General features: G+C 36.1%; 1 protein-coding gene across 2 annotated transcripts in view; it reads left to right on the top strand.

The window, feature by feature from the left end:
* BBS9 (Bardet-Biedl syndrome 9) overlaps positions 1-23820 on the top strand; it is a 273148-nt gene that overhangs the window by 10756 nt on the left and 238572 nt on the right. For both annotated transcript variants that reach the window (XM_048950758.1, XM_048950757.1), the window contains exons 6-9: positions 16024-16198; positions 19950-20034; positions 21516-21699; positions 22487-22616. In XM_048950758.1, the coding sequence (XP_048806715.1) occupies positions 16024-16198; positions 19950-20034; positions 21516-21699; positions 22487-22616 (574 nt within the window). The remainder of the gene's footprint in view (positions 1-16023; positions 16199-19949; positions 20035-21515; positions 21700-22486; positions 22617-23820) is intronic.

Genomic DNA, 23820 nt, shown 5'->3' with positions numbered 1-23820 from the left:
AGCCCTGATACTTGTACCAATTCTACAGGTGTGTTTATTTCCAGACTTAATGCAGTGTAGGAAATACAAAAGCACTTTCAGTGAATCTTATTATGTTGTATTTTTTTTCTTTTTTAAACTAAAACAGAAATATTCTGTTGGTTGCAGAATTTTGGTACAAACACAAAATGAACTTCTACCTTTAGCTAAGCTGTTAAGGTGCCAGGGAGTGGGAAATAAAAACAAGATTCCTTGTGCGGTTAGCTAGTCTTCTAAACAGGACTGATAGAAATGGTTTAAAAACATGAATGGAAACAAAACAAAGCCTGCTAGGAATCAAATATAATTCAATCTAACTATAGGCACAGTCAGTTGTCTGTTACTTAGCGTGTGGAAAGCTGTGACAAAGAGAGGGATTGTATTGTGGAACTTCCTTTGCACTTCTTTGATGCTTTAACTTTACGTTTGTTTCATGTCTCAATACTGGTACTAAAATGAGAACTGTTAATGTGACTTAGGGAGATCAACTAATTATTCTGTGCTTAAAGAAGACTCTGCCATCTTTAGCCCAGACTTTTAAAAACTGGACTTGATTTTTTTCATTACTTTGCTACGCAGAATGTCTGTACTTTTTTGTTATCATAGAGCTGTAAATTGAGTTTCTTCTGCAATGGCCTTGTTCTAGCATATGGATCTTCTTAGGATAATTAATGATAAAATTAGGGAAGTCAGTGCTGTTTGTTTTTAACTAAGTGAACTCTTAAGCCAGCCACAAAATGTCACAGCCCTTAAATAATGAACAGATTCTTATGATCTATTTTAATTGAAATATAAGATTTCAAAAACATGAGGTTACTCTAAGCTTTTATCTATTAGAACAAAATGAAATTGAGGAAGTGGCAGTTGCTTTTGTAAGACTTGTAGAGGATTCGGTCTACAGAGAAAAATGTTCTGCACAGCCTTTCTAATCATATAACATAACCTGTCCTATAAAATTATCATGGCATCGTGCAATTATGCCACCAAAGATCACTGTGTTAACAATGGAACTTCTGTTGTAAAAAGTGATGTTTGCTGACAGCTTACAGCATCTTGGAAAGTGCTTACTGTTTTCACATCTGTAGCTTGCCGTTCTGTGTCTTTATAAGATACTTGAGTCAAATGCAATTGGGTAGTATTATATTATATATATTATAAATATAATTATATATATATTATTGGATAGTATTATAGAATCTGATTTCAGTTCATAATAGTGGAGGGATGGTTTCCATGCTTCTGGTGTGTTTTTGTTTGGGAGAGAAGTACAAAACTTAACCTTATGTACTGTCTTTGGTCGCTTGATCCAAAGGTCTACTCTTGACCATCAAAATCTGAATTGAGCTCATCTGATATGAGCAAGGATGTATCAACACTTCTGTGGTTGTTCTGTGACTTGGAGGCACCTGTGCTAGATTTGAAACAGTACAAATACTGACGTGCAGCATGAGACTTGCTGTTTTAGAACCTTAGCTTGAAGACTGGACAGCGTTTCTCAAATGTCTTATGTAAAGTAACAAGAGATTTAAGGTCAAATAGTGTATACTGTTGTACTGGGATGGTAAACACTAAATATTTCAACATTTGTTTGTCTGATTTGAAAGTCTTTGCTTCACCTAAGAGCATGCTAACGTTCCTACTAAAAATGGGGGAGGGGAAAAAAAGGAGAAAAATACGATTCTTTCTTTCTGTTAAATAAGTTGTAAATTTGGGATTAAAAGAACAGAATGAAGTGGAATCAGTATTGATTTAGTTGAAAATTCCTTTGTTTCCTTATTCTTTCTACAGTAGTGCATCTTCAGTTCTTAAGGAAGGCACATATCCAACACTAGTCTAGAAATAGTTGAGTCTTATTAAGCAATATTCTACGTGTTTTCTCTTTGTGGAAGCTAAAACAATATTTATCAAAACAATGGGAGTATGGTTTTCTCTACATAGGTATAAAGTGATTAGACTAAAAGCTAGCTGTCAAATTTTGTTATCACTTGATCATGGATTTTTTTCCTTCTTAGATTTGTTTGCAACTTTAGCAAATTCACATGCAAATTCTATGAGAATAACGTATTACATCCTAACATTATTTTAATTTAAAGACCTAAAAATGGGCTGAATCTTCTTCAGCTGTGCAGAAATCTTGCTTAACCACTTATATCAGTGTTAGCTTCACTTATGTGAAACAAAGCAGTGAACTATTTTTATGTGGTAACACTAGAAACATTATAGATGGTTAATCAAAGAGAGCTGTAAACTGCTTACTTATGAATCTTGGTGAATTTACATATTGGTACAGTAGACGATATGCAGGAGATGGACATTAAAACCAACTTTTAGCTTAGGGCAAAGCTCTAAATTCATGTTACTTTAGAAAGAGACTGTAAAAACTTAATGTGGTGTTTGGATGATTAGTGTCACAGACATCTTCAAATTGTATGTACAGCATACAGAAATTAGCACTTTCCTGTGCTTTGACTTTCTTGCTCATGTTGGGAGTGCTGAAACATTGTGCGTTGTCTCGCCCTTAGAGAAATCTGAGAAAGACGCTGTGATATGGAAAATCACTTTTATTCCTGCACTTCCAGTTTCTGTTGGATAGATTACAATTCCTCCAGTTCATAGCCATTAAGCAAAGTCCTTCCACATCTTGAGAAAGAGTCAACGTACTACTTGTGCGCTCTTCATAAAAGGAGAGATTTACTGATGTGTAGCCTGCTTCATTCTGCTTGTAAGAAATGGTAATGGTGTTCTCTTACAGAGTAGAGGAAGTAACCTTACTACTGCTTTAAGTGTGCAGATCAGGCTGCAGTTTCCATTCTTTGCCTTGTTTGTCTTGAATCAGATATGTGGCTAACACTCAAGGAAATTCATTTGGAAGCAACTTTCTGCTGAAACTGCATAAAGGCTGGAGAAGTGCTTTGCATAAGAAATACAGTCACTTGGAGCTTAGGCAGTTTTACAGATTATCACGTACATTTCATGTGGTTGTATGTGTATTATTGAATGGTGGGACCAGATAGTGATTAACACAGAAACAGCAGTGTGTAAGGAGCAAATGCTGAAGTTCTGTGCTTTGAAGACTGATGCATGAAGTTCAGGGTTCCCAAACGACTATCTAGAGAGCCTAGGATGTGTAATCATCTGCTATAATAGGAACAGGTGACCTTTCCCAGGTGAGAACTGTGTTCTCAAATCATTCTCTGGGACATCAGTGTTACATTCAAGTGGTTTTACAAACAGTTTCAACTCTTCTAGTTTTCTTTTTCACTGTATTCTAGTGATACAGACGCCTTTCATGTAAGATTTGAAGAAACAGCATGTTGATAGTCAACCAGTGGGATGCACAAACTATTGTATTGCCCTATAATGGAATAGAACACTAATAATATGTGGTGGCAGAGTGAAAGTATAGTTTAGTATCCTAATTTCTTTTAGTTACTAAAATATTTTTGAATGATGATCTTTTAGAGATGCTAGCTTTCATTGGAAAAAGCAGTATTACCATTTTGTATGACTCCACAAAATATAATTGCATCAACTAATAGATGTAACTAATTAGTGAGTTTGTCTTATTCTTATGTGACTATTTACATGAACTGACAAGCAATTTAGGATTTGATTCTCTTAATCATGCACAGGCTTTGGAATTGACTTTACAAAAAATGTTTTAAACTGAAACCCTAATACCTTCAGTTGACTTCCATGATTGCTCAGGAAATAAAAGGAAATAATAAAACAATAGCAAAGGGAAGGTGAAAAAGGAAGTACAACTCTGACGTGAAAAAGTTACAAGCGAAGAAAAAAGTGTGAAAATAGATTGAACCTATCATTTTTTCTCAGCAAATGGTCTTGAATTAATTTTAATTTTATTATAGCACTGGTCCAGAGGTGAACTATGTTTGAGTGTTACAACAAAGAGGGTGCTATATGGAAGAATTTTTTAATAATAAAATACAACATATGTGTAAACTGTGCAACCTTGTAACAGGAAACTTTATAAGAAGGGCAGACTGTGCTTAACTTTTCCACAATTCTGCAAAAATAAATTTTATTAGGTGTTAGTTTAAAAAAAAAATAAAAATTATCAGCTGAGTTTTATGCTGTAAGGTTAAATGATTCTTATGGCTATGTTTTAATACAGCAGCAGTATGATTTTGGGCTTCGATTTATTGGCTACTTCTCTTGAGGACCACAGTGATTAAGTATTACCTTTCCTTTAAATTGCTTCTGGATCAGGAGATCATTTGGAAGAGGCTTCTTTGTGAGTTTTGTTCATGGAATAGATCTACTGATCAGTATTTCTAAATGCTTCCTCCATCAGTTTTAAAGCCTGCTAGTGGCATTTTTTTTTCCTGAATAGCAGAGTTAGAACTTCACTAAAGCAAATGTGTGAATGGGGAAATAATCAAGGAAAAATTTCACTGGATCTTTTACCATCCTGTTTCTTTCACCTTGCCCAACATTAATGAGCAAGTTTGCAGTGTAACTGAAGTGAAAAAGCTATTGACTTTGGTATGCCAGGACTTTACTTCAATTATAAATTACTGGATATATCACTTAATCTGTTTTTCATTTAAACAGAGCAGTATAATAAAAACGAAATAAAAACAACTGTAGAAATACCCAAGTTTGGGAGCACTTGTGTTCGTAAGTGAAAGACCACTTAGAGATTTCCATTCTATTGTTATCATCTCTCGTGTTAAAATATGGTACCCAAATGTGTACAGTCACTGTGTGTTGGTAGCATAAGATGTTTCGTATCTTTGGATGTGGGGTTACGGCTTCTGCGATTCTCCTGCCAAGCATCATCCAGTGCCAAGCAGAACAATAATTACCTCATATGTTTTTAATAGCACGTGTATATTAATAATGACCCAATCTTTCATTTGTCTCTTTGGTGACATATTGTTGACTCATATTTAATTCATCATCCTGCTCTAATCCCCAGATTCTTCTTCTTAGCGCTATTGCCTGCCGTTCTCTGGTTTCCTGTGAGACAGTTGTCTGAGATCATATCAGATGTTTCTCTTAAGCCTAGAGATGCTGTCTCTAAAGTTTAAAAAAATATGCATTATTACCCTGTGTAACAAATAGTTTGGCATGATAAATTTTCTGTTACTTCAAATATTCCATGTACAGCTTTATTATTTACATATGTACTCTTATTAATCTTCCAGCATTTCATGTGGATGCATCCATCTATATCAGATTCATTTGCTTTCCTGTATTTTTTCCTCCAAAAGAATGCAGTTTCATTTTCAAACTAGTCAGTCTTTTTCATCTTCTCAAAGGATCTTTCAGAAATGTGTACACACAGCTTTTGTTTATTTTTCTGATGTTCATTTATAACTATTTCTTTACAAAAAGAAAGTCTTTTGTAATGGATAGAAGTTTATTTGGAGGATCACCAAACCCTTGTTAGTTGCTCCCTCTGTTTCCCTGCTTCCCTCCCCCCCAGAGTAGTTGAATAGTTGAAACACATCTTGTACAGGCCTATGATGCTTTCTGCTAATTGCAGCTTAAAACATTCTGGGGGCTTTTTGAAATGATTTGTGCCTACGCACCTATTAGAAATCTCTCTCCAAGGTCACTCAGTGGAATTGGTATTTTGGGTAGTGGTGGGTAGGTCAGAGTTTATCTTCCAATCACAGGAAAAAAATAATCGTAAAACAAAATCAGTGAGCACTGTTTGCCTGTGTCAAAAGTGACAGGGAGTAGAAGGAGGAGTTAAAAATCAGTGGGAATGCAGCAAGATGGTTCTGTTTCAGATTAATAAAGACAGTTCAAATTTTGCACTATCCAACTGGTTCTAGTTATGGGATGTGCCTCCTCATGGTGACAACTTGTTGTAGTCCTTGTGATGCGTGTGTTTTTTGTCTCATGGGAAACTTAGCTGTGCTAATGCAAAATAACAAGACTTCTAAAATATGTGCCAAAGTGACCAGGGATTCAAGAAGCTGAAGTGTTGAAGAAATCCAGTGGATTTAATTTTTTATATACTTTTTTTAATGAGGCTGCCATGTTTTCCCCTTGATGGAAATGGAGATTGTAGTTGGTGAGACTTTAAGCTTGCATTAATAGTCGTTTTCTTGCTAAGCAGCTACGTGATCCTAAGGTGCTATATGATGTGAATGGCTGTGGTACTGAGCTGCTTCTGGGTTAAAACACATAGTTAACCACAAGCAAATGTGTGCTTCTTGTAGAAATACACTTAAAAATGTTATCTGCTTTAAAAGCAACAACAAAAAGCTATGAACACACATTTGCAAAGCTAGCAGTAAAGCAATAAATTCATGCAAGTTTCTTGGGAGGGTGGATGGTAATGGAGTGGAGGAAAAGATGGTGAATGTTGCAATGGGTTTCATTGTTGCAATTTTGCTGTTCTTTAATATAAACCTAATGTACAGTAGATATGTAGCTTCAGATGATGGCAGCTTGACTTTGAAAAGGTTTACAGGTGAAAATTTCTCTTTTCTCCTTTTGAAAAGCCTGTTACTTCATTAATGCAGCACCTCTGTGAACCCAGAGTCTTGAAAGTAAATGACTACACTGGCTGGGCTTGAAAAATAATTATATTTGGCAAGTTAAGAAGAGAAACTAAATTTAAAGAAAGGTAGGATTTTACTGCCCCTTTGTTATTGTGGCTGTATCTGTGCATACATCTCATCTACCATGCGCTGCTAAAGTCTGTACTATCAATAGGTAATGTGCTGTAAATTATACAGCTATATCAGTGAATCTGTTATACTGAAAAGGAACAGCTTTCTGTGATGCTGCTTTCACAACTGTCTCAACATTTTTTTTCTGAGACTACTTGTTAGAGTTAGAAATATTACTGCATTCTTGCATGTTGTAAGAATTCTCTACTTAATATGAAGTTTAAAAAAAAAAAGTACTAATCTATATGGGAAGGACACCATCTCATATGTAAACAGTGCCAAATATCAGGTTTCTCTCAGTAGAAACTAGTGTACTGGATTTTGCAACTGTGACAACTTCTGGATCTCAATACTGCATGCACTATTCTGTGCTCCTTCGAACCGTTCTAGTGTTTTTCCTAAGGATCCTTTCACCACCTCAGGTCAATATGAGGTTCAAAGGGATCATTCCCATGTTGCATCTTCTGTCTCTGCCATCTTCTATGGTAAAAGTCAGGGCAAGAATGAAGGAGTGTATCACAAGTCTCTAAAGGGTTGATTGTGTGAGTGAGGTCCAAGTTAACTGATTTGGCCTTTGGAGAAACTTCAATAGTACAAGACTCCCTTTCCATCTAGAATTCTCTTCTATGCTTTATGACATTCAGAAATATGAAAGGATGAGATAAGGAGAATGTGATATAGTGATTGGGTAAAGCAAAACATTCAGTTTCTTATAACAGCTGTTCTGATTGCATATTTCACTGTGCCTTAACCAGGAAGAATTCTAACACACTAGGCTGTTGCAGGGAGAGCATCTCATGTGTTGAAACTTGTGAATGTATTTTACTTAATAGCTAGAAGGGATAAGAAAATAATTAAAATGAACACGGGTAGAATAAAGGTTTGGTGTTTTTTTTTTTCCTTTTTCTCTGAAGTTCTCATGTACTTCTGTGTTTTTTCTCCTTTCTGCTGGAGTGATTTTTTTTTTTTGTTGTTGTTTTCTCAATTCCAGTGGGAAGGCAGTTGGTCTCAGCTGGAACACATGCACCTTTCATCTTTTAGGTTGGATACATGCATCATCGCTGAGTGATGCAGGGTATTTTTCTCCTTATGTCTACCCGGGGTATTGCACTGTGTTGGCAGTGCTTTCAGAACCTTTGGTCTGGAATGAGTGATTGCAGCTGAAGTCCTGAACTTCACTCCCTTCTGTAGTAACACAGTGGGCAGCCACCAGACCACCGAGTTGGTCCATTCAGTGTTACTTCTGAATGTACTTTGACATGTGCTTCCTGCTTTGGCTTAGAGAGGTAACCTAAGACTAATCTTTTACTAGGCATACATTGTTTGAAGAAGTGCCCAAGGTATTTTCAGATGGTTTTTCCATTAGTAGGAAGCAATTTGTGAAGTGCTATTCTCACAGTTGACCCTCAGCTATTTTGTTTCAGGAGCTATGCTCAGAAGCAAGTTCAGTTCTCCAGAAATTATTTGAACTGGTGGAGGCTTTGCTGTCTATGCTGGGAGGGAGGACGGGGGAAGAGAGGTGTAAATTGCAGGGATGAAAGAAAATGAAAATGTGCTTCTCTTGTGTTATTCAGGATAGTGATCTTTTATCCTGTGTGTGAGTACAGTTTGTATGCATCTCTTCACTCCAAACTTCAATTAAGAAAACATTTCCCATGTATAAGACACCCATAAACCTGAGAGGTTTGTCTTACTAATGCCAATTTATCCTCTAATTTTGTTTTCATTGATACTTCCTTCCACTCTAGGCTTTTGACTGAAATTTATGAATACCACAGAAGGCAGGGAAATTGTCTCTGCTGACATATCCCTAAACTCTGTAGCTTTAAGATGCTTTATTCTGATTTCTAATTTATCCCATTTGATGCTGTAGTTTTCATTGCATGTTTTCACATGGTGCTCAGGCCTTCTGACTACGTAGCGTGTGTTTTATGAGAATTATTTGGTACCAGAGGAGAGACTCAGAGCAGAGGAAATCACTAACATGCAAAACTTAAGCTGCAAAATAATTTTAATTAGAAGCTTATTTGAGAGAGCGACCACCTGCCACTCATTCTGGCTTTGAATTAGCTCTAAAAATACATTCTGATTTAAAGAACCAAGTGTGACGTAAATGTATTCTTATCATGCTAGAATAATGAAACTGCAAACAACGGTAGCTGGACTCCTGCTTGAAAGTAACACTTGCTGGCTGAAGGGCATTCCTCTCCAGGCACACGCTGCTGAAACTATGTAGAGTATACTAAGTGATTCCATCTGATCTGCAGAAAGCACCACGGGTTACATTTTCACTTTATAAATATGTCACTGGCAAAGCCAACTGGCTGCAATAAGCTTTTCTGAAATGGACATTTCTGGCGGAGTTTTTGGAAGACGGCATTTCTTAAAGTGAAATATAAAAACCCTATTCACTAGCTACACATAAAAAAACAAATGGCCAAAGGAAATAAGATGTTCTATAAAAAGCTGGGAAATAAAAGTTCATGCACAATTTATTTTTCTTTAATTATGGTTTACGTTTAATAGTTCAGGTAATTGGAGTTTGATTTTTTTGGTTAAAACACAGATTTAAAAATTTGTGAGTAGAAACAACATAAATGAAGTCAACAAAGTACCTGGTATATTAAGAAATGTTGCTGTGCTCTTAAAGGAGGCACAGAATTTACTCTTTTTTTTTTTTTTTTTTTTTTAGTTAGGTAAAGTTTTCAGTGCCTGACATCAGGTTTGGCATCATGTGGTTCAATGCCACAGTACACACAGAGATCACTGGAATGCTGTAAAGAACTGGCCATGCAATGTCATAGCATTGTCGTATCACCACTGTTAAAATATCCTGCTTTATTTGTGCGAGCATATTAGGGATTCATTATGAATGCTGAAGATGGATATGTCTGTTTCTGATATAACATAATACTGCAAGAAGATGCTATATTTTTATTTCATTATTTTTATGATATAACAAAACTGATAAGAATTAGATATTATTAATATACATAGAAGTTATTACTACTTGTTACTTAAGCAGTAACAGTTTGATTGACCTGTATTTTTCATTTGTTACAAAAAGTGTCATGTGTCTACCAGATAATCACTGCTGCATAAAGATTATAGTATCTGCTGTAATCTGTTTTGGTTTTTAATGTCATTGGAAGACTAGAAATTAACAACTGAACTGCATTGTTTTATCTAAACTTCTTAAACCAGAAGGTTATGATTAGAAGTCTGTCTCATTACTATCCATATAACTGGTTTTGCCTGAAATTGTGTCAAGCAAGATGTAATACAAGATTTCTGAACTATTAAGGGCATTTACATTATAAATGCACGTCTCTTTTCATTTTAATCTCACAAACATTTTATTTTTGTGTTATTTAATCTCATGAGTTCCAAGGCTCAATCCTAGTGCCAGTTCTGTTTAACATTTACATCAATAACTTGGGTGCAGGAGCAGAATGTATCCTTAGCCAGTTTGCAGATGATACTGAGATGGGAGGTGCAGTTGGACTCCTCTGCAGAGGCTTTGCAGAGAGTTTTAGATATAATTGGCATATGGAAAAATCATTAATGCTATGAAATTGAACAAAGGTAAATACCAGGGTCTGTACCTGGGAAAGAGCAATGCCAGACCTAGTCACAACTGGTTCCAATAGTCTCGTGGTGAGCCAGGAGTGTGCCCTGGCAGCCAAGATGACAAACCATGTTTTGGGATACATTAAACACAACCAGTTGGTTAAAAGAAGTGATCCTCCCTATGTACTGGTTGGTGCAACCTCACTTTGAATATTGTGTGCAGTTCTGGGCTCTGTGTATTCTATATACATGTGTTTGTGTGTGTGTATGTGTATAAAAAGGATGTTAAAGTGCTTGACAGCATTAGGAGTAGAGCAACAAGGCTGGTAAAAGGGGACAGAGGCCTGTCCTGTGGAGAGGGGCTGAGGACAGTTTGGTTATCTAGGCTGAAGGCTGTGCTTCTTTTTCTTTGTCTGGAGGGATCTCAGAGCTGGACCAGTACCCTGGATGTCTCCCTCACCAACGATGAATAGAGGGAAAGGATCACTTCCCTTGATCTGCTGGTGACACTCTTCCTGATGCAGCCAAGGTGCTGTTGAACTTCACTGCTGCAGAGCCTTATGGTCTAGCTTGTTCAGCTGAACTCCCTGCTTCTGAGTGAAGAATTTCTTCCTAACATCAAACCTTAGCCATACTTTCAGTTTAAATCTGACCTCCCTTGTCCTGATCACACACCAACTTCTGCCTTGGCATTGCCCCCTTTCTTCACAGCCCCCAGCACCTCATGTCACTTGCTGGTCTGTGTAGTTATTTTTCCCCAGGTGTAGGACTCTACACTTGCCTCTGTTGAAACTTCTCTGCCTAACTTTCAATCCTGTCCACGTCTCACTGAATGGCGGCTCAGCAAACTTGCTGTGGGTGCAGTCTGTCCGTTCATTGAGGTTCTTGATGGAAATGTTAAACAAGACTGGACCCAAAACTGTCCCTTGGGAAACACCACTTGCTACAGGCCTACAACTACAGCTTCTGAGCCATTGGTCACAACCCTCTGAGCTCTGCCAGTTCTTAATTCACTTCACTGTTCACTCATGTATTCTCCTCTTCCTAAGTTTATGTATGAGGGTATTTTGAGAGACAGTATCAAAAGTCTTGAGTCACATCGCTCTTGCAGCTGTCCAGGTCACTCCTGGCAGTTTGCTAAACTTTAATAAAGTTATTTGTTTAAAAAAAGATTAAATTTTGAATGACATCTCACCATCAGCTTACAGCACTCAGGTAGATATGACTACCTATGTAAAACTTGGCCTAGGAGTGGGGAGGAACCATGTATTCTGAGCAAGGCCAGCTGGAGGCTTGGCAGGGCAGGGGTGAGTAGGACGGGTCCTTCTGGTATTAGCAGAGCATTAGATTGGTTTTGCTCATTTATCTGTGCATATAAGTGATACTCTCTGAATTTGCATAGTTGCTCCAGTTCTATTAGAAATGCGCTTTTTTGAAATTTATGCTAATGATGTTTGATAGCATCAGCTGTTAATGTGACACGGAGGGCGTTTAGAATTGTTAGAACCTCAATATTAAATAATTTTCAACTTTGTATGTGCGTTTTGCTTTGTTTTGCATTGAAATATGTGTAAGGTGTTTGTTTACAGATTGTTTTCACTGACTAGTTTCTGAGTTGTGTTAGTAAAAGCATTGCAGTGTTTTTGGATAGCACTTCAGAGACTCTATAAGCAGCAAACCAAATGTTCATTCTGATTATGATCAGTAGTTACTTTAACCTCTTGAATACCAGCATATTTCAGCTGCAGGATATCAGCTACAAGTTATAAATAAATTAAGCAATTTTGGAATTTGTCCTGTGAATAGCGCTTAAGAGGGGAAATCATTCTTAGATCTTTTAATAAAGGTGCTTTATACATATTTTGGTAGAAGCATACCAGCCATGTTTAAAAGCTGTGTATGTGTGCATATCTAATGCATGTGTGTGTGGACTATGCTTCTTATTTAATGAAGAATGAATTCCTAGATTGAACAAAAGCCAATGACCCTGCTTTATAGCTTAGAAAGTCTGTGTAGAAAACCCTCGGAAAACCGTTGCTCAATTGGTCTGTTTGGAAAATGCTTTTAAGGATCCAATGTCAAACCCAATAATTCTCTTAAAATGATTGCATTTTGCCACAGGAAACATTTTTTCATTGATGTTATGCTGTTAACAGAAGTAAAGAGTGTTTCCTGGAAGGATGTAGGACTTAAATCTACTAACAGTGCTAAATGTATCCTCTTCTATTTTGTAAACTTGAGAAAAAGCCTTCAAAATGTTATATACTAAACTTTGAGGCTTAATCATTGTATTGAAGTTGCTAGTGACAATGGTTTAAAGAGCTGTTAGAAAAATTATATATTTACATTTTTTCACTTGCTGAGGTAGGAAAAGAAAACTAAAGATGTACTAACTTGCTAACTTCAGTAGCAGATATATGAGTACTTTTGATGGGTACTTCAGTAGTTTCTTTGAGTTGCTTTTCTCTAATGTTTTCCTACACTGAATCACATCTACATCTGTACTAACAAAGAAACTAGATTTTATGGTTTTCTCAGCTAAGGTTTTTTTTTTTTTTTCCAGTCACCAGAAAAAAATCTTGATTATTAGAGTAATTCATGTTTAAAAAGGAATGTGGGGTTTTCTGATGTTAAGTGAAAGTCTTTTTTATGCTTTAATATATAAATTAATCTGTTGAAAATGCGCTTACTACCTTGTTAAGGCAAGATTGAAGTGTTTGATACTGGCAGCTATCCAAATATGAGGGTTGCTCTGAAAGTAATGCCTCCTATTTTATTACGTTGTCCCACAGCATCAGAGGTTGGATGTTGGTGGTATGGCAGTAGATGTTGAACCTTCCCACCAATGTTCTGTTAAACTTTCTTGCCACGTGGCAGATAGCAGCAGATGGGCACTCTGATATGGACGTGTATATGAAGCAAAGATATGGGATTGATTTCTTCCAGGCAGATTAAATGGCGTCCACAGGTATTCACTAATGCTTGCTGAATGATTATGGGAATCAAATGGTGAGTGTGATTACAGTGAGGCAATGTGTGGTGCTTCTCAGCAGTGCTGACAGCGATGTGAAAGACAAGCCATGTTTGAGATGGCCTTGCATAGCTGTCACACCACAAAATGAAGAGAATCTCAATCAGCTCATCCATGCGAATCGGCAGATTGAGACCAAGGAACTGTGTATGGAGCTGGGTATCAGCTTCAGCGTGTTGGAAACAGCAGTGGCAATGTTGGAATATCACAGAATTTGTTCCGTGTGGATCCCACAAATGCTCACAGAGGAACAGAAGGAAATGCTATTTAAGGCTGTCAGGACCAACTGAACTAACACAAGGCAGAAGGTGACAGTTTCCTGGGTTGCAGCTTTATTAATGGTGATAGTGGTGTCACTGCTACAAGCTAGAGACAAAACTGCAGTCCATGGAGTAGCACTATGCAAATTTCCCCTTGAAAAACAAGTTCAAGATGCAGCTCTCAGCAGGTGAAGAAATACGCACTGTAGTTTGGGATAGGAAAGGTGATTTTTCTGAATTGCCTGGAACCTGAACAAACCACCTCTAGGTGCTACATTGTGATACTGTGTAAGCTGAAGGCTCAAACTTTCAGAGTCAGGCCATAGAAGAAGACAACCTTTCTCTTGCAACACTATATCCTGTCCACGCTTCGCTCCATTCGTCAGAATTCTTTCCCCATCAGAATCTAAGTAAGAATTTAATACAAAACAGTTAGTATTAGCTTAAGAAAGTAACATTTTGTTTGAGGAATTTCATAATTACCAGCCCTTCTAGAGCTGTTACCCATGAAAGGAAGCTGAACTGGGAATTACCTATCCTGTTTACCATATCGTGACTTCTCTTAGAACAATGTGTTATAAATCACATACCAATTAATTTGTTTAATTAACTAATTATCTATTCAAAGTTTCTTGTAGCTGCTTTCATCTTTGCTCCTTAACTAGAGGAAATATGGAAATTAAAGGAAATGAAAACAATTTATTAGACAGAATAGAGTAGACAAAGTAAGAAGTCACAGCAAAAAAACAAAAACAAACCAAAAAAGCAGGCCACCTGATCATACTTGCAACATATGTGCAGCAATGGTGGTAGGTGGATCATTGGGCTACATGAGGTCTTTTCCAGCCTCGATTATTCTATGATAATGCCAGATCCAACTCCAGTTTGAGACTGTGGAGCACACTGCTGATGTTGCTTGTACTGTACTATCACGTACACTGTATAGTCCAGATTTTGCACTTCCTAAATTCTGGACTGTGTGGGCAATGGCATGGCCATAGCAACTGTGAAACATTGGGTCACTCCTCTGCCGCAGACTTTTATAAGCATGGTGATCGGTCTCCTGTTCATCACTGGCAGAATTGCATACCTGTTGGTGTTGTCTATGTTGAAAAACAGTTGTTTGTGCTGAGAATTTGCTTTATCAAATAGTGTTTTTGTGCTCTTTGTATCTGTTGTAGTTTCCATGGAAATAAATAGGAGGCATTACTTTTGGAGCTATATACACACACACACACACATATACACGAATTGTTTTCAAGCAGACAATACCAACAATACTCTTGAATAAGAGTATTTATTTTCAAGTACTTAGTTTCTATGATGAATTGCAGTAGAGATGAACAGTACTTTCCCCTGTATTTTACACTTAGTGCTTTTTCAAGTATTAAATGTAATCTTGACCTTTGTGCTACCTTTGCTATGTAAGTGTAAGAAAGAGTTTTTGTTTTGTTTCTGTTTCAGTTCATCTTCTTGTGTTGGAAAACAGTCTTAAAGTATTGGGGATGGGCTTTGAGTGATCAAAGAATTTTTTTCAAGTTCTCCATTTATATATTAGAGCTCTATTATATACTAGATATGGTGGAGTATTTTAATGCAGATAAATTTATGTTGAATAACATTATTTTGTGTTATGTTTGCCAGATTGGGGCTTTTCTTTGAATTCAGGAAAGATATTTCCATTAATGGTTCCAAGCTATTAATCTTATTGGTATGGCTTTCTCTTCAAATACATGGAAAACATTGTTTGCTTGGATTACTGCATTCACATAAGAAATGCAAAACTCATAATCGGCCTCTGACCTCAGAATGTGTCAAAATGAAGCTTTGTATTTAGCTTGGTGTTTTAGAGACATATCAAGTCATGTCTTCAGGCTATAAAATAAGGGCTTGAAGTCATTTACTCCGAGCTGACTTTTTCTGTTCTTAATATTGTTTGCAACAAATGGAGTGAATCTGTTTATTTCTTCATTCCTTGAAGACAGCAAATATGAATGCAGGCTGTGGAAAACATTGCCATAGTGCTATTTTTAACAGCAACATACATTTGTAGGAATTCTTGTTATGTTGTTTAACAACTCTTGAAAGACTAGAATAGGTTATTTAGTTTTAATTCATGGTTGTTATGACTGTGATGTATAGAGGCCTTTTCTTTTTTTTTTCCCTTGGAGTATTGAAACGTTTCTTGAAACTACAATTGTAGTAGTGAGAATGTCAGGAATTTTGCTTTAAAATGTTCTCAATGTATTCTGAATGACATCCAAAACACCTAATTATCTAGATTTATTTTTTTATACTAAGTTTGTTCTTTATGGTAAGCAAGAAGTAAGTTGAAGTTGGAATATTTAGTATTAGTAAACGTGAATTGAAATTAGTCCTACTTCTATTAGTGTAAGTACAACTTTTCATTCTGCAATTGTTAAAAGTTCAATTGTGTAGTTAATGTTGTTTTGTTTCCTTGATATATCTTCCCCTTGCTCTTCTTTCTTAGGTCGAGATTTGATATGTATACAGTCCATGGATGGGATGCTAATGTTATTTGAACAGGAAAGCTATGCTTTTGGCCGTTTTTTACCTGGTTTTCTTCTTCCTGGTCCCTTGACTTACAGCTCTCGGACAGACTCTTTCATTACAGTGTCTTCCTCTCGACAGGTTGAGAGTTACAAGTAAGTGTTCATATTCAGTAATTATGGCATATTTTGGTGCTGTTATTTAGTATGTGAACAAAAATAAGCACATGTGATTTTTTAATTATCTTTGCTTAAAAAAGCAAACTGTGTTTCCTGTGTAATTTGTAGTCACATTAATTCTATAATTATTTGAGTTTGTTGTGTTATTGAAGACTCATCACACAGTCCTGCAAGTGCTAGACTCTTTCTTTCTTCCGTCTAATTTTTCCATTCCGTTTTGTCTGTACTGTACTGCTAAAGCAAGATGGTGGTTCTTTCAAACACCTTTTTTTCTTCTTTTTTTTTCAGTGAAATGTTTTGTTTTGCTGCAAATATTTGTTAATCTCATTAATCTGTTCAGTTTTTAGAAGAAATTCGCGGTGACACTTTGAACATGAGGTCTTCTTAAGGCAATAAGGGCTGGTGGGGAGAAGTGGAGTTCACTTGTCAGTAGAGTCTTGATAACCTCATGGAGCTCTAGATTGAGGGATAGGTGCCAAATGCTTCAAGTAAATGTCGGAATTACAGATGAGGGCTAAATGCTCAGCAGGGAATGCTTTCAGAGTTCCTTAAAGGAAGTGTGATGAGAGGAGGCCCATCTGAAGTACATGTTCACAGACACAGCCTGGGCAACAAAGAGAAGGAGCTAGAAGTCATGTACAGATGCAGAGCTATGATGTTACTGCATTTAGAGCAGTGCCTGCTTTGCCTCATCTTTTCTCCATTAAAGCTGATAAGGTCTGCTCTTAGGCCTTCTGAATTTTTATGGCTAACAATAAATGCGGGGTGGTGAGTGGTGGTGGAGAATTAGCAACTACAAGATGGATGAAAATGTGACAGAACTGTCAGACTTCCAGAGTAGCCGTCGATTCAGACTAACAGCCTTAGATGAATGATGTTCCTCAGGAGACGATACTGGAGCCAATATTTCTTTAACACCCTCATCAAAGACCTGAAATATAAGAATAAATGTCCTGAAATGCAAGGATGATGCCAAACTGCAAAAAGAGATTTAAAAAAAAAAGAAAGAAAAAGAAAATAGAGGGTTAGGGCAGAAGCTGTATTGCTTGTCTCATTCTGAACTAAATCTGGTAAGCTGTTGACTATCAACTCCACTACTGTTAGTAAATATTTGAATGTGTCTTGAAAGACAGATTGGTTCTACATATTTTAAGACTGCAAACAAATGATACTGTGAAATTTAGGAGCTTGCAGATAATGCTCCTTCTGTACAGATATTGTAGCCTGGTTATTTTGATTAACAATACTGATCAGTTATTACTATTTATTGTCTTCCTACCACCAGCATTTTCACATGAATACAGCGCACATTTCTGTACTATGAAGACACATTTTCCCTATGTAGCTTTTGAAGAATATTTTTTTATGTTAAAATAAGACACTAGCTGCCTTCTTGATCATAACTGAAACTAACAGTTCTGCCTTTTCAGAAAATGTGTCCATATTATGGCAAATGGTGTCTCATTCTTTACTCATGAAGGTAATAAATGGACGATGCTTTATTCTTAAAATCATTTGTAGCCTCACTAAGTATTGAAGCACTGTTATGTTGCTTGAACACACAAGAAATTAGGATCCCACATTGAATCCTGGGATATAGCATTTGTGCAAGTCTCCCTGTGGACTTTGTGGCACTGTTCACCACCTTCTGAACCTTTCAGTTCAAGTAGTTTTGAGCCTACCTCATTGTTGACTTATATAGCTTGTACATCAACTTATATATGAAGTTATTTTAGAGTACGGCATCAAAAGTGCAACTGCAACTTTGTTTTTTAGACTTCTGTAACCTTCTGAGTCTCTGGTAAATATTTTGAGTTTGCTTTACTTCTGGGAATGTCTTCTACTGCTAATTCTGATAACTATTCTCTGCAGTTAAGCAGTAGAGAACTGGGAAGCACTCAAAACACTGAACTACATAGGAAGCACTGAAAACATTGGTTGTTGCCTTCCTAAAATGTCTTTCAACATCTCTTCCCTCAGTGTTACGAAGAGATTGCGTTACTTGATCTCCGCTTCTTTTTCTGTGAAGCTGCATTAATTTCATCTTCACAGGCGTTTTTTTTTTGCTTTCTGGTTTTAGGTATACTAAAACACTTCACTGAGCAACAGATGCTACTAAAAATTTCAGAGTGGAACAAAAACGTTACTATGCATCCACCTTAGGTACCTCTGTGAAATAATGTTGAAACAAATACAGGAAAAAAATTCTTTATTTTGTGAAATAGTTTGAATGCAGTTGTCATAAATATTTTTCCTGAGCTTAAGTTATTTTGCTCCCAGTAGTGGGAGAGGCCAAGTGTAATGCCCAATCTTTGTTACCCATCATGGCCATTTTCTTTCTTTCACTTTTTATTTTCACACTGACTGCAATTATCATTATTCATAGGCTGCACAGGAACTTGTATTGACTACAACATAATGTAGAGCACTTAAGGAACCATTCTAGTATTTTGTTTAGAAGGGAATTATTTGTGAAGTGTAACTTCCTGGAAATATATGGAAACATTGTATTTTTAAATTTCATTTTCTACCTGAAATGGTGTTTTTCTGACTTTATCAGAAGGGCTCTTGCTCATGGTATGAAAGGGTAAAGGTGTGCTGAAATAAGTATATAAAAATGCAAATGCCACTTCTTAATTATTGTTTACAAATTACATCTTAAGAATCTAATCCAGGAAGTGTTAATCTAACGTGATACTTATTGTCATGTATTATTCTACTTTATCACCTGAATTTCTCAAGCCATACCGCCTTTGATTTATTCTGCTAAAACTTAACAAGACATTTTTGTAGATATTGCACAAACACATTACAGACATTCTGTTAACAATTTGGGAGAGGGTAGATGGACTGCAAATAAAGGTACTTTTCAAATATGATGGGGAGGGCTCTGCAACCGTACCAGTCAGCTCTCTTCAGAACCCTGGGATGCAAGTTGTCCCGCCATTTGTGCACATCCAGCTTCGTGAGGTGGTCCCACATTTGTTCTTCTCATACAGTAAAGGGCATTTTGCTTTCCCAGCCCCTCTTAGAGATTCAGGAATGTGAGTTTCATGGGTTTGAGAAGCCTGGCTGTCAGTGAAAGCTGAAACAAAGAACTCATTGAGTACTTCAGCCTTCTCCACGTCTGTCAGTTTTCCCTTCCCATTTATCAGTAGCGGTGTACTCTCTTTGGCCTGTCTCTTCTGACCAATGTTCAATCTGTAGAGTCCCTTGTTATTTTTCACGTCTCTCATCAAGTCCAGTTCTAACTGTGCCTTGGCTTTCCTGATCCCATCTCTGTGTGTCCGGACAGTGTCTCTGAATACAGTAGTTTATTATAAAATTTATTGGGAGAATTTAAAACATTTTTTTAATTGCTATTTTAACTTCACAAATTGAAAAGATGCTGATTTCTTGCATCTGTCTCTTTTGCAAGGTATTTCCATCCTTTAGTATAGTTAGCTGTTGAATTACATTAACATCAGAGAAAACCTGAGTAGAACCCTTCTTCTAAATTCTGCCTTATGCATAGTTTTTATTCTACAACAGCGTTTATTCTAACATCTTTGCTGATTATGGCTGTGCTGCGGTAGGCTTTCTGACAATGTTTTTTCTGACAATGTTTTATGCTATGTATACTCAAAATATGAATAATTGTATTTTATTTTTACTTAATGTAAAGGTTTTAACTACAGAGACATTGTATTTTGTTGTATTACTTTTTTTTTTGGACTTCCTATAATAGATACCAAGTGCTGGCATTTGCAACAGACGCTGATGGAAGACAAGAAACAGTACAACAGAAACTTAGTTCTGGAAAGAAACTTGTGGTAAATGCTGTTTATTTTACATAACCTATATGGTGGCTGGTATGCATTCAAAAAAGACCAGTGCTAAGTAATGAATGGAAACATTATCTGGTGATGAAGAATCCTATCCAGTTGCTTTTAAAAGGCAGCAGAAAGTCTCCTGTACGTTTCTATTAGGATTTTGTTGAGCCCTCGTTGTTTCATGTTGGGCCTTAATACTTACTGCTGTTCTCAGAAAAACAATAACAACAGAAAAAGCACTAAAACTGTATACTGTAATACTATTTCTCAGAGCAGTCTTTGCCTTTCTAGCGCAGAATCTGATCTGTGGTAATTCTAGACTGTATTTCTGACTGTACTTGGAGAGACCATTGTACTTTAATAGAAAACTCAGCACTGAAAAATATGTTTCCATAAATAGTCAGTATCCTGGTCTCTTTTTTCCAAAACCTGTTAAGTCAGTGATCTTCAGGAGAGCCTTGTGGCTAATAAACTGTTTAATAATCGACCTCCTGTTGCTGAGAGGAATAGAATTTGAGGCTCTGCTCCTTTTTAGAACTGCTTGTCCACTCACTATACTATGCAAAATGCTGATTTAGCTTATTTCAGGTATGACAACAAAATATAGGGAGAACTTTTTCCTTACATCAGGTAGTAGTAGAATGTTTTTTGCGTTATTTAAGTCAACCAGAATCCTATACTTTGAATTAGGAGAAGGCATTATTTTTTAATAAGAAATTTAGAAGTTTCCTCAAACATACTGTAAATAAAATGATTTTTTAAATATGAATTGAGAAGCATACATTGAAGCAAAGGTAATATTTTCTTTCAAGGTGACACTTCCAGTTTTGTATATGAGGTATGCTATTATGTTTACTAACACATTCTGTTCTTAAGCAAAAAGATTGATGCTGTTAATTTAGGAAGTGGTGACATTTGAATGGCTTTTGATTTCAGAAATTCTGAATTTATTTAACCAGCATGGCAGTGTCAAAAGCAATTTTTGCACGTGCGTGTTAAAGTTTTTTCAAAGGAGCTGAAATAAACTAATGAAAGCTATTGATAAGCAGTAATACTGCTTAAACATGTACGGATGTAGGTAAGGAAGGATTTTGAAATAGTCCTTTATTATATCAGTGCATGAAGTTGGAAAAGTAAATATGTTTTCATCTGCAGAACCATTCTTCAGATTGAAGGGTGTACGTTATTGTGTGCAAGCATCTATGTGGGCTTAAATTTTGTCCGTGATTCCAATTATATATCGGTAGAATAGGTTCTCACTTTTTCTCCCCAACACGACCCTAAGGATGTGTACTGTGGCAGATTTAAATGATTTTATTACTCTGTTTTTGGAGAATTTTAGACCTTGATTTTTCTTTTTCACTTATGCTACTGGTACCTTTATAGCTGGATTAATTCTGAGCTTTCTCTGTGTATTTTTGAATTTTTCTTAAATTTGCAGTTGTCAGCTGATCTCGAGTGTGTACTTCCTTCTTTTAAAGGTGGATTGGATTCTCAACATTGGAGAACAAGCACTGGATATATGCATTGTCTCCTTTAATCAGGCAGTTTCTTCTGTTTTTGTACTTGGTGAGAGAAACCTCTTCTGCCTGAAGGATAATGGACAAATTCGCTTCATGAAAAAGCTTGATTACAGTCCAAGTTGCTTCATTCCTTATTGTTCAGGTTTGTAAAATCCAACTTGAAACTTTTAGGTTTGTTACTTCCGTAGAATAATAGCTGCATTCTTCTTAGATTTATTTTCCAATATTGTTAATCTGAAATACCATGACTTTTGGAATCTAAATTGCTTATTTTCTCATCATCAAATATGATGTGTTTTTAGTGTTTCAGTAAATTTGCCCAGGCTACCAAATCACCAAATGTGGAAGAATGACAGATTAGTGTTGGAAAACCTTCTGTTATTCAATGAAAGCTTTTCAGATGTTAATATAGAGTAGGTTAACATGTTCTTAAGACTTGTAAGTTTTGTAGGAGATCTAAATTGCTTCTTGATTGCTTTCTGATTTTTGTTATAAGTGAAACATTTAAGTGTATGAATCTTTAATCAGTATTCACAGTTCAGTGAAGAATGTAATTAGTGAAGAATGTAATTAACTGATATTATTGTGTGTTTGTCATACCTATCCTGGCATGCCAACGTGATAATTATGAGTCTTTATTATTCATATCTTAGGTTATAAAACACATCTGGCTAGAACCTTGAAAAGTTTTGGCATGTGTGTTGTATGATTGGAATAGATATTTGTAATTAATTACATACACCCTTGGTTATTGTCAATGTAACTTTCATAATTTTTAACGCTTTAAAATTCTACAAATGGATTTAAAACAAGTGATGTCTTAAAAGGAAATAAATGAATAAATAGTTTGGTAGTATGTAACTCCAAAAAGAAAGTAATGGCTTATGATAATAGCTTTCATTTTTAAATTGTTTTTATATTTCTAACAGTGAAAGAAGGAACAATAAACACTCTAGTTGGAAACCATAGTAAAATGCTGTATGTTTATCAAGATATTACACTGAAATGGGCCACTCAGCTTCCCCATGTTCCTGTATCAGTAAAAGTAGCCAATTTACAGTAAGTTACTTATTGAATTACTTTTCCAGATTCATTTTTAGTAGTGAAATTTGCCTGTAGATCTTAATAGGTGATTCTGAGGTATATAACAAAGAAGGCAACTTCTAAAATGAAAATTCAAAATGTTTGTTGTGTGAAATATTAATTTTGTAGTGGACCTACTAGAATTTCTGTACTGTGCTTCAGACTTCGATTTTCATGAGTAAAAGTGGAAACTGATCTCTCATACTTCTAATGAAGTAGTTTCTTCTTTGAAAGAATGAAAAATTAAGCTTTGCTATCTGGTAAGATCCTTCCCTGAGACAGAATAATAGGGATGCTCACTGAAAATCTGTTCTTCATTAAACATTTAAGAGCATATGAATTCCAGACATGGTTTGTTGGAACAGATTGTTCAACTCCAACGTTAAACTATGGAAATTGGTTTAAGAAGCTGGTTAAAATGCTCAGAATTGTACTGCAATGAACCAAAATTTTTTGTGAAATGTGCTTACGATGGACAGGACAGGGACAAACCTGTCAGATGCAGGAAGAAACACTGAGAAATGATGTCAGTGCTTATTACTTGTGCCAACTTTGTCACTGAAATTAAGAAGCAAACTACAGAAAAGTTCTGCCCGTGCTTTTATGATCCAGCTTATGCCTACATGGTGGTGAATGTACCAAAGCCACGGATGGGTACTGGCTTCCTATTGTTTGTGATGATCAGGAAATGCCGTGTCCTTTTGGGGTACATTTCTTCTGATGTCAAGCTTATGGCTGTCATGACAACATACTTTGGATTGCTGAATAGTTACTTGATCACTAGTTTTCCGTTTTATCACAAAGTCTCATAATAAATGAGAGTGTAATATCTGTCTTATATAGGGTAGAAAATTGTGAGGGATGTTTGTGTTTTTGACTTGGTGCTTAAGGTTATTAAATTATTTTTAAATAATTTATGATTTAAAATTTTAATTTTTTTGAAGACTCCCTGAAGAGATCTTTGCTGGTTTTCATCCAGCAGGTCTTAAATTAAGACTAACAAATTCCATCTGTGATGTAATCAGTATAAAACAAAAAAAAATTTGCAGGGTGTTACAGTATAGCTTTTGTAGTTTGGAAGAAATAGTGTCAGCAGAAAAAATGGAGAAAGACATTGCACTTCAACGTCACATTGTACTATCCCTGGTATATAGAATTATTTACATATTATTCAAATACT

Source organism: Lagopus muta, chromosome 7 (assembly GCF_023343835.1).
Source record: "Lagopus muta isolate bLagMut1 chromosome 7, bLagMut1 primary, whole genome shotgun sequence".
Lineage (NCBI taxonomy): Eukaryota > Metazoa > Chordata > Aves > Galliformes > Phasianidae > Lagopus > Lagopus muta.
This window is presented reverse-complemented; position numbering and strand designations above follow the sequence as displayed.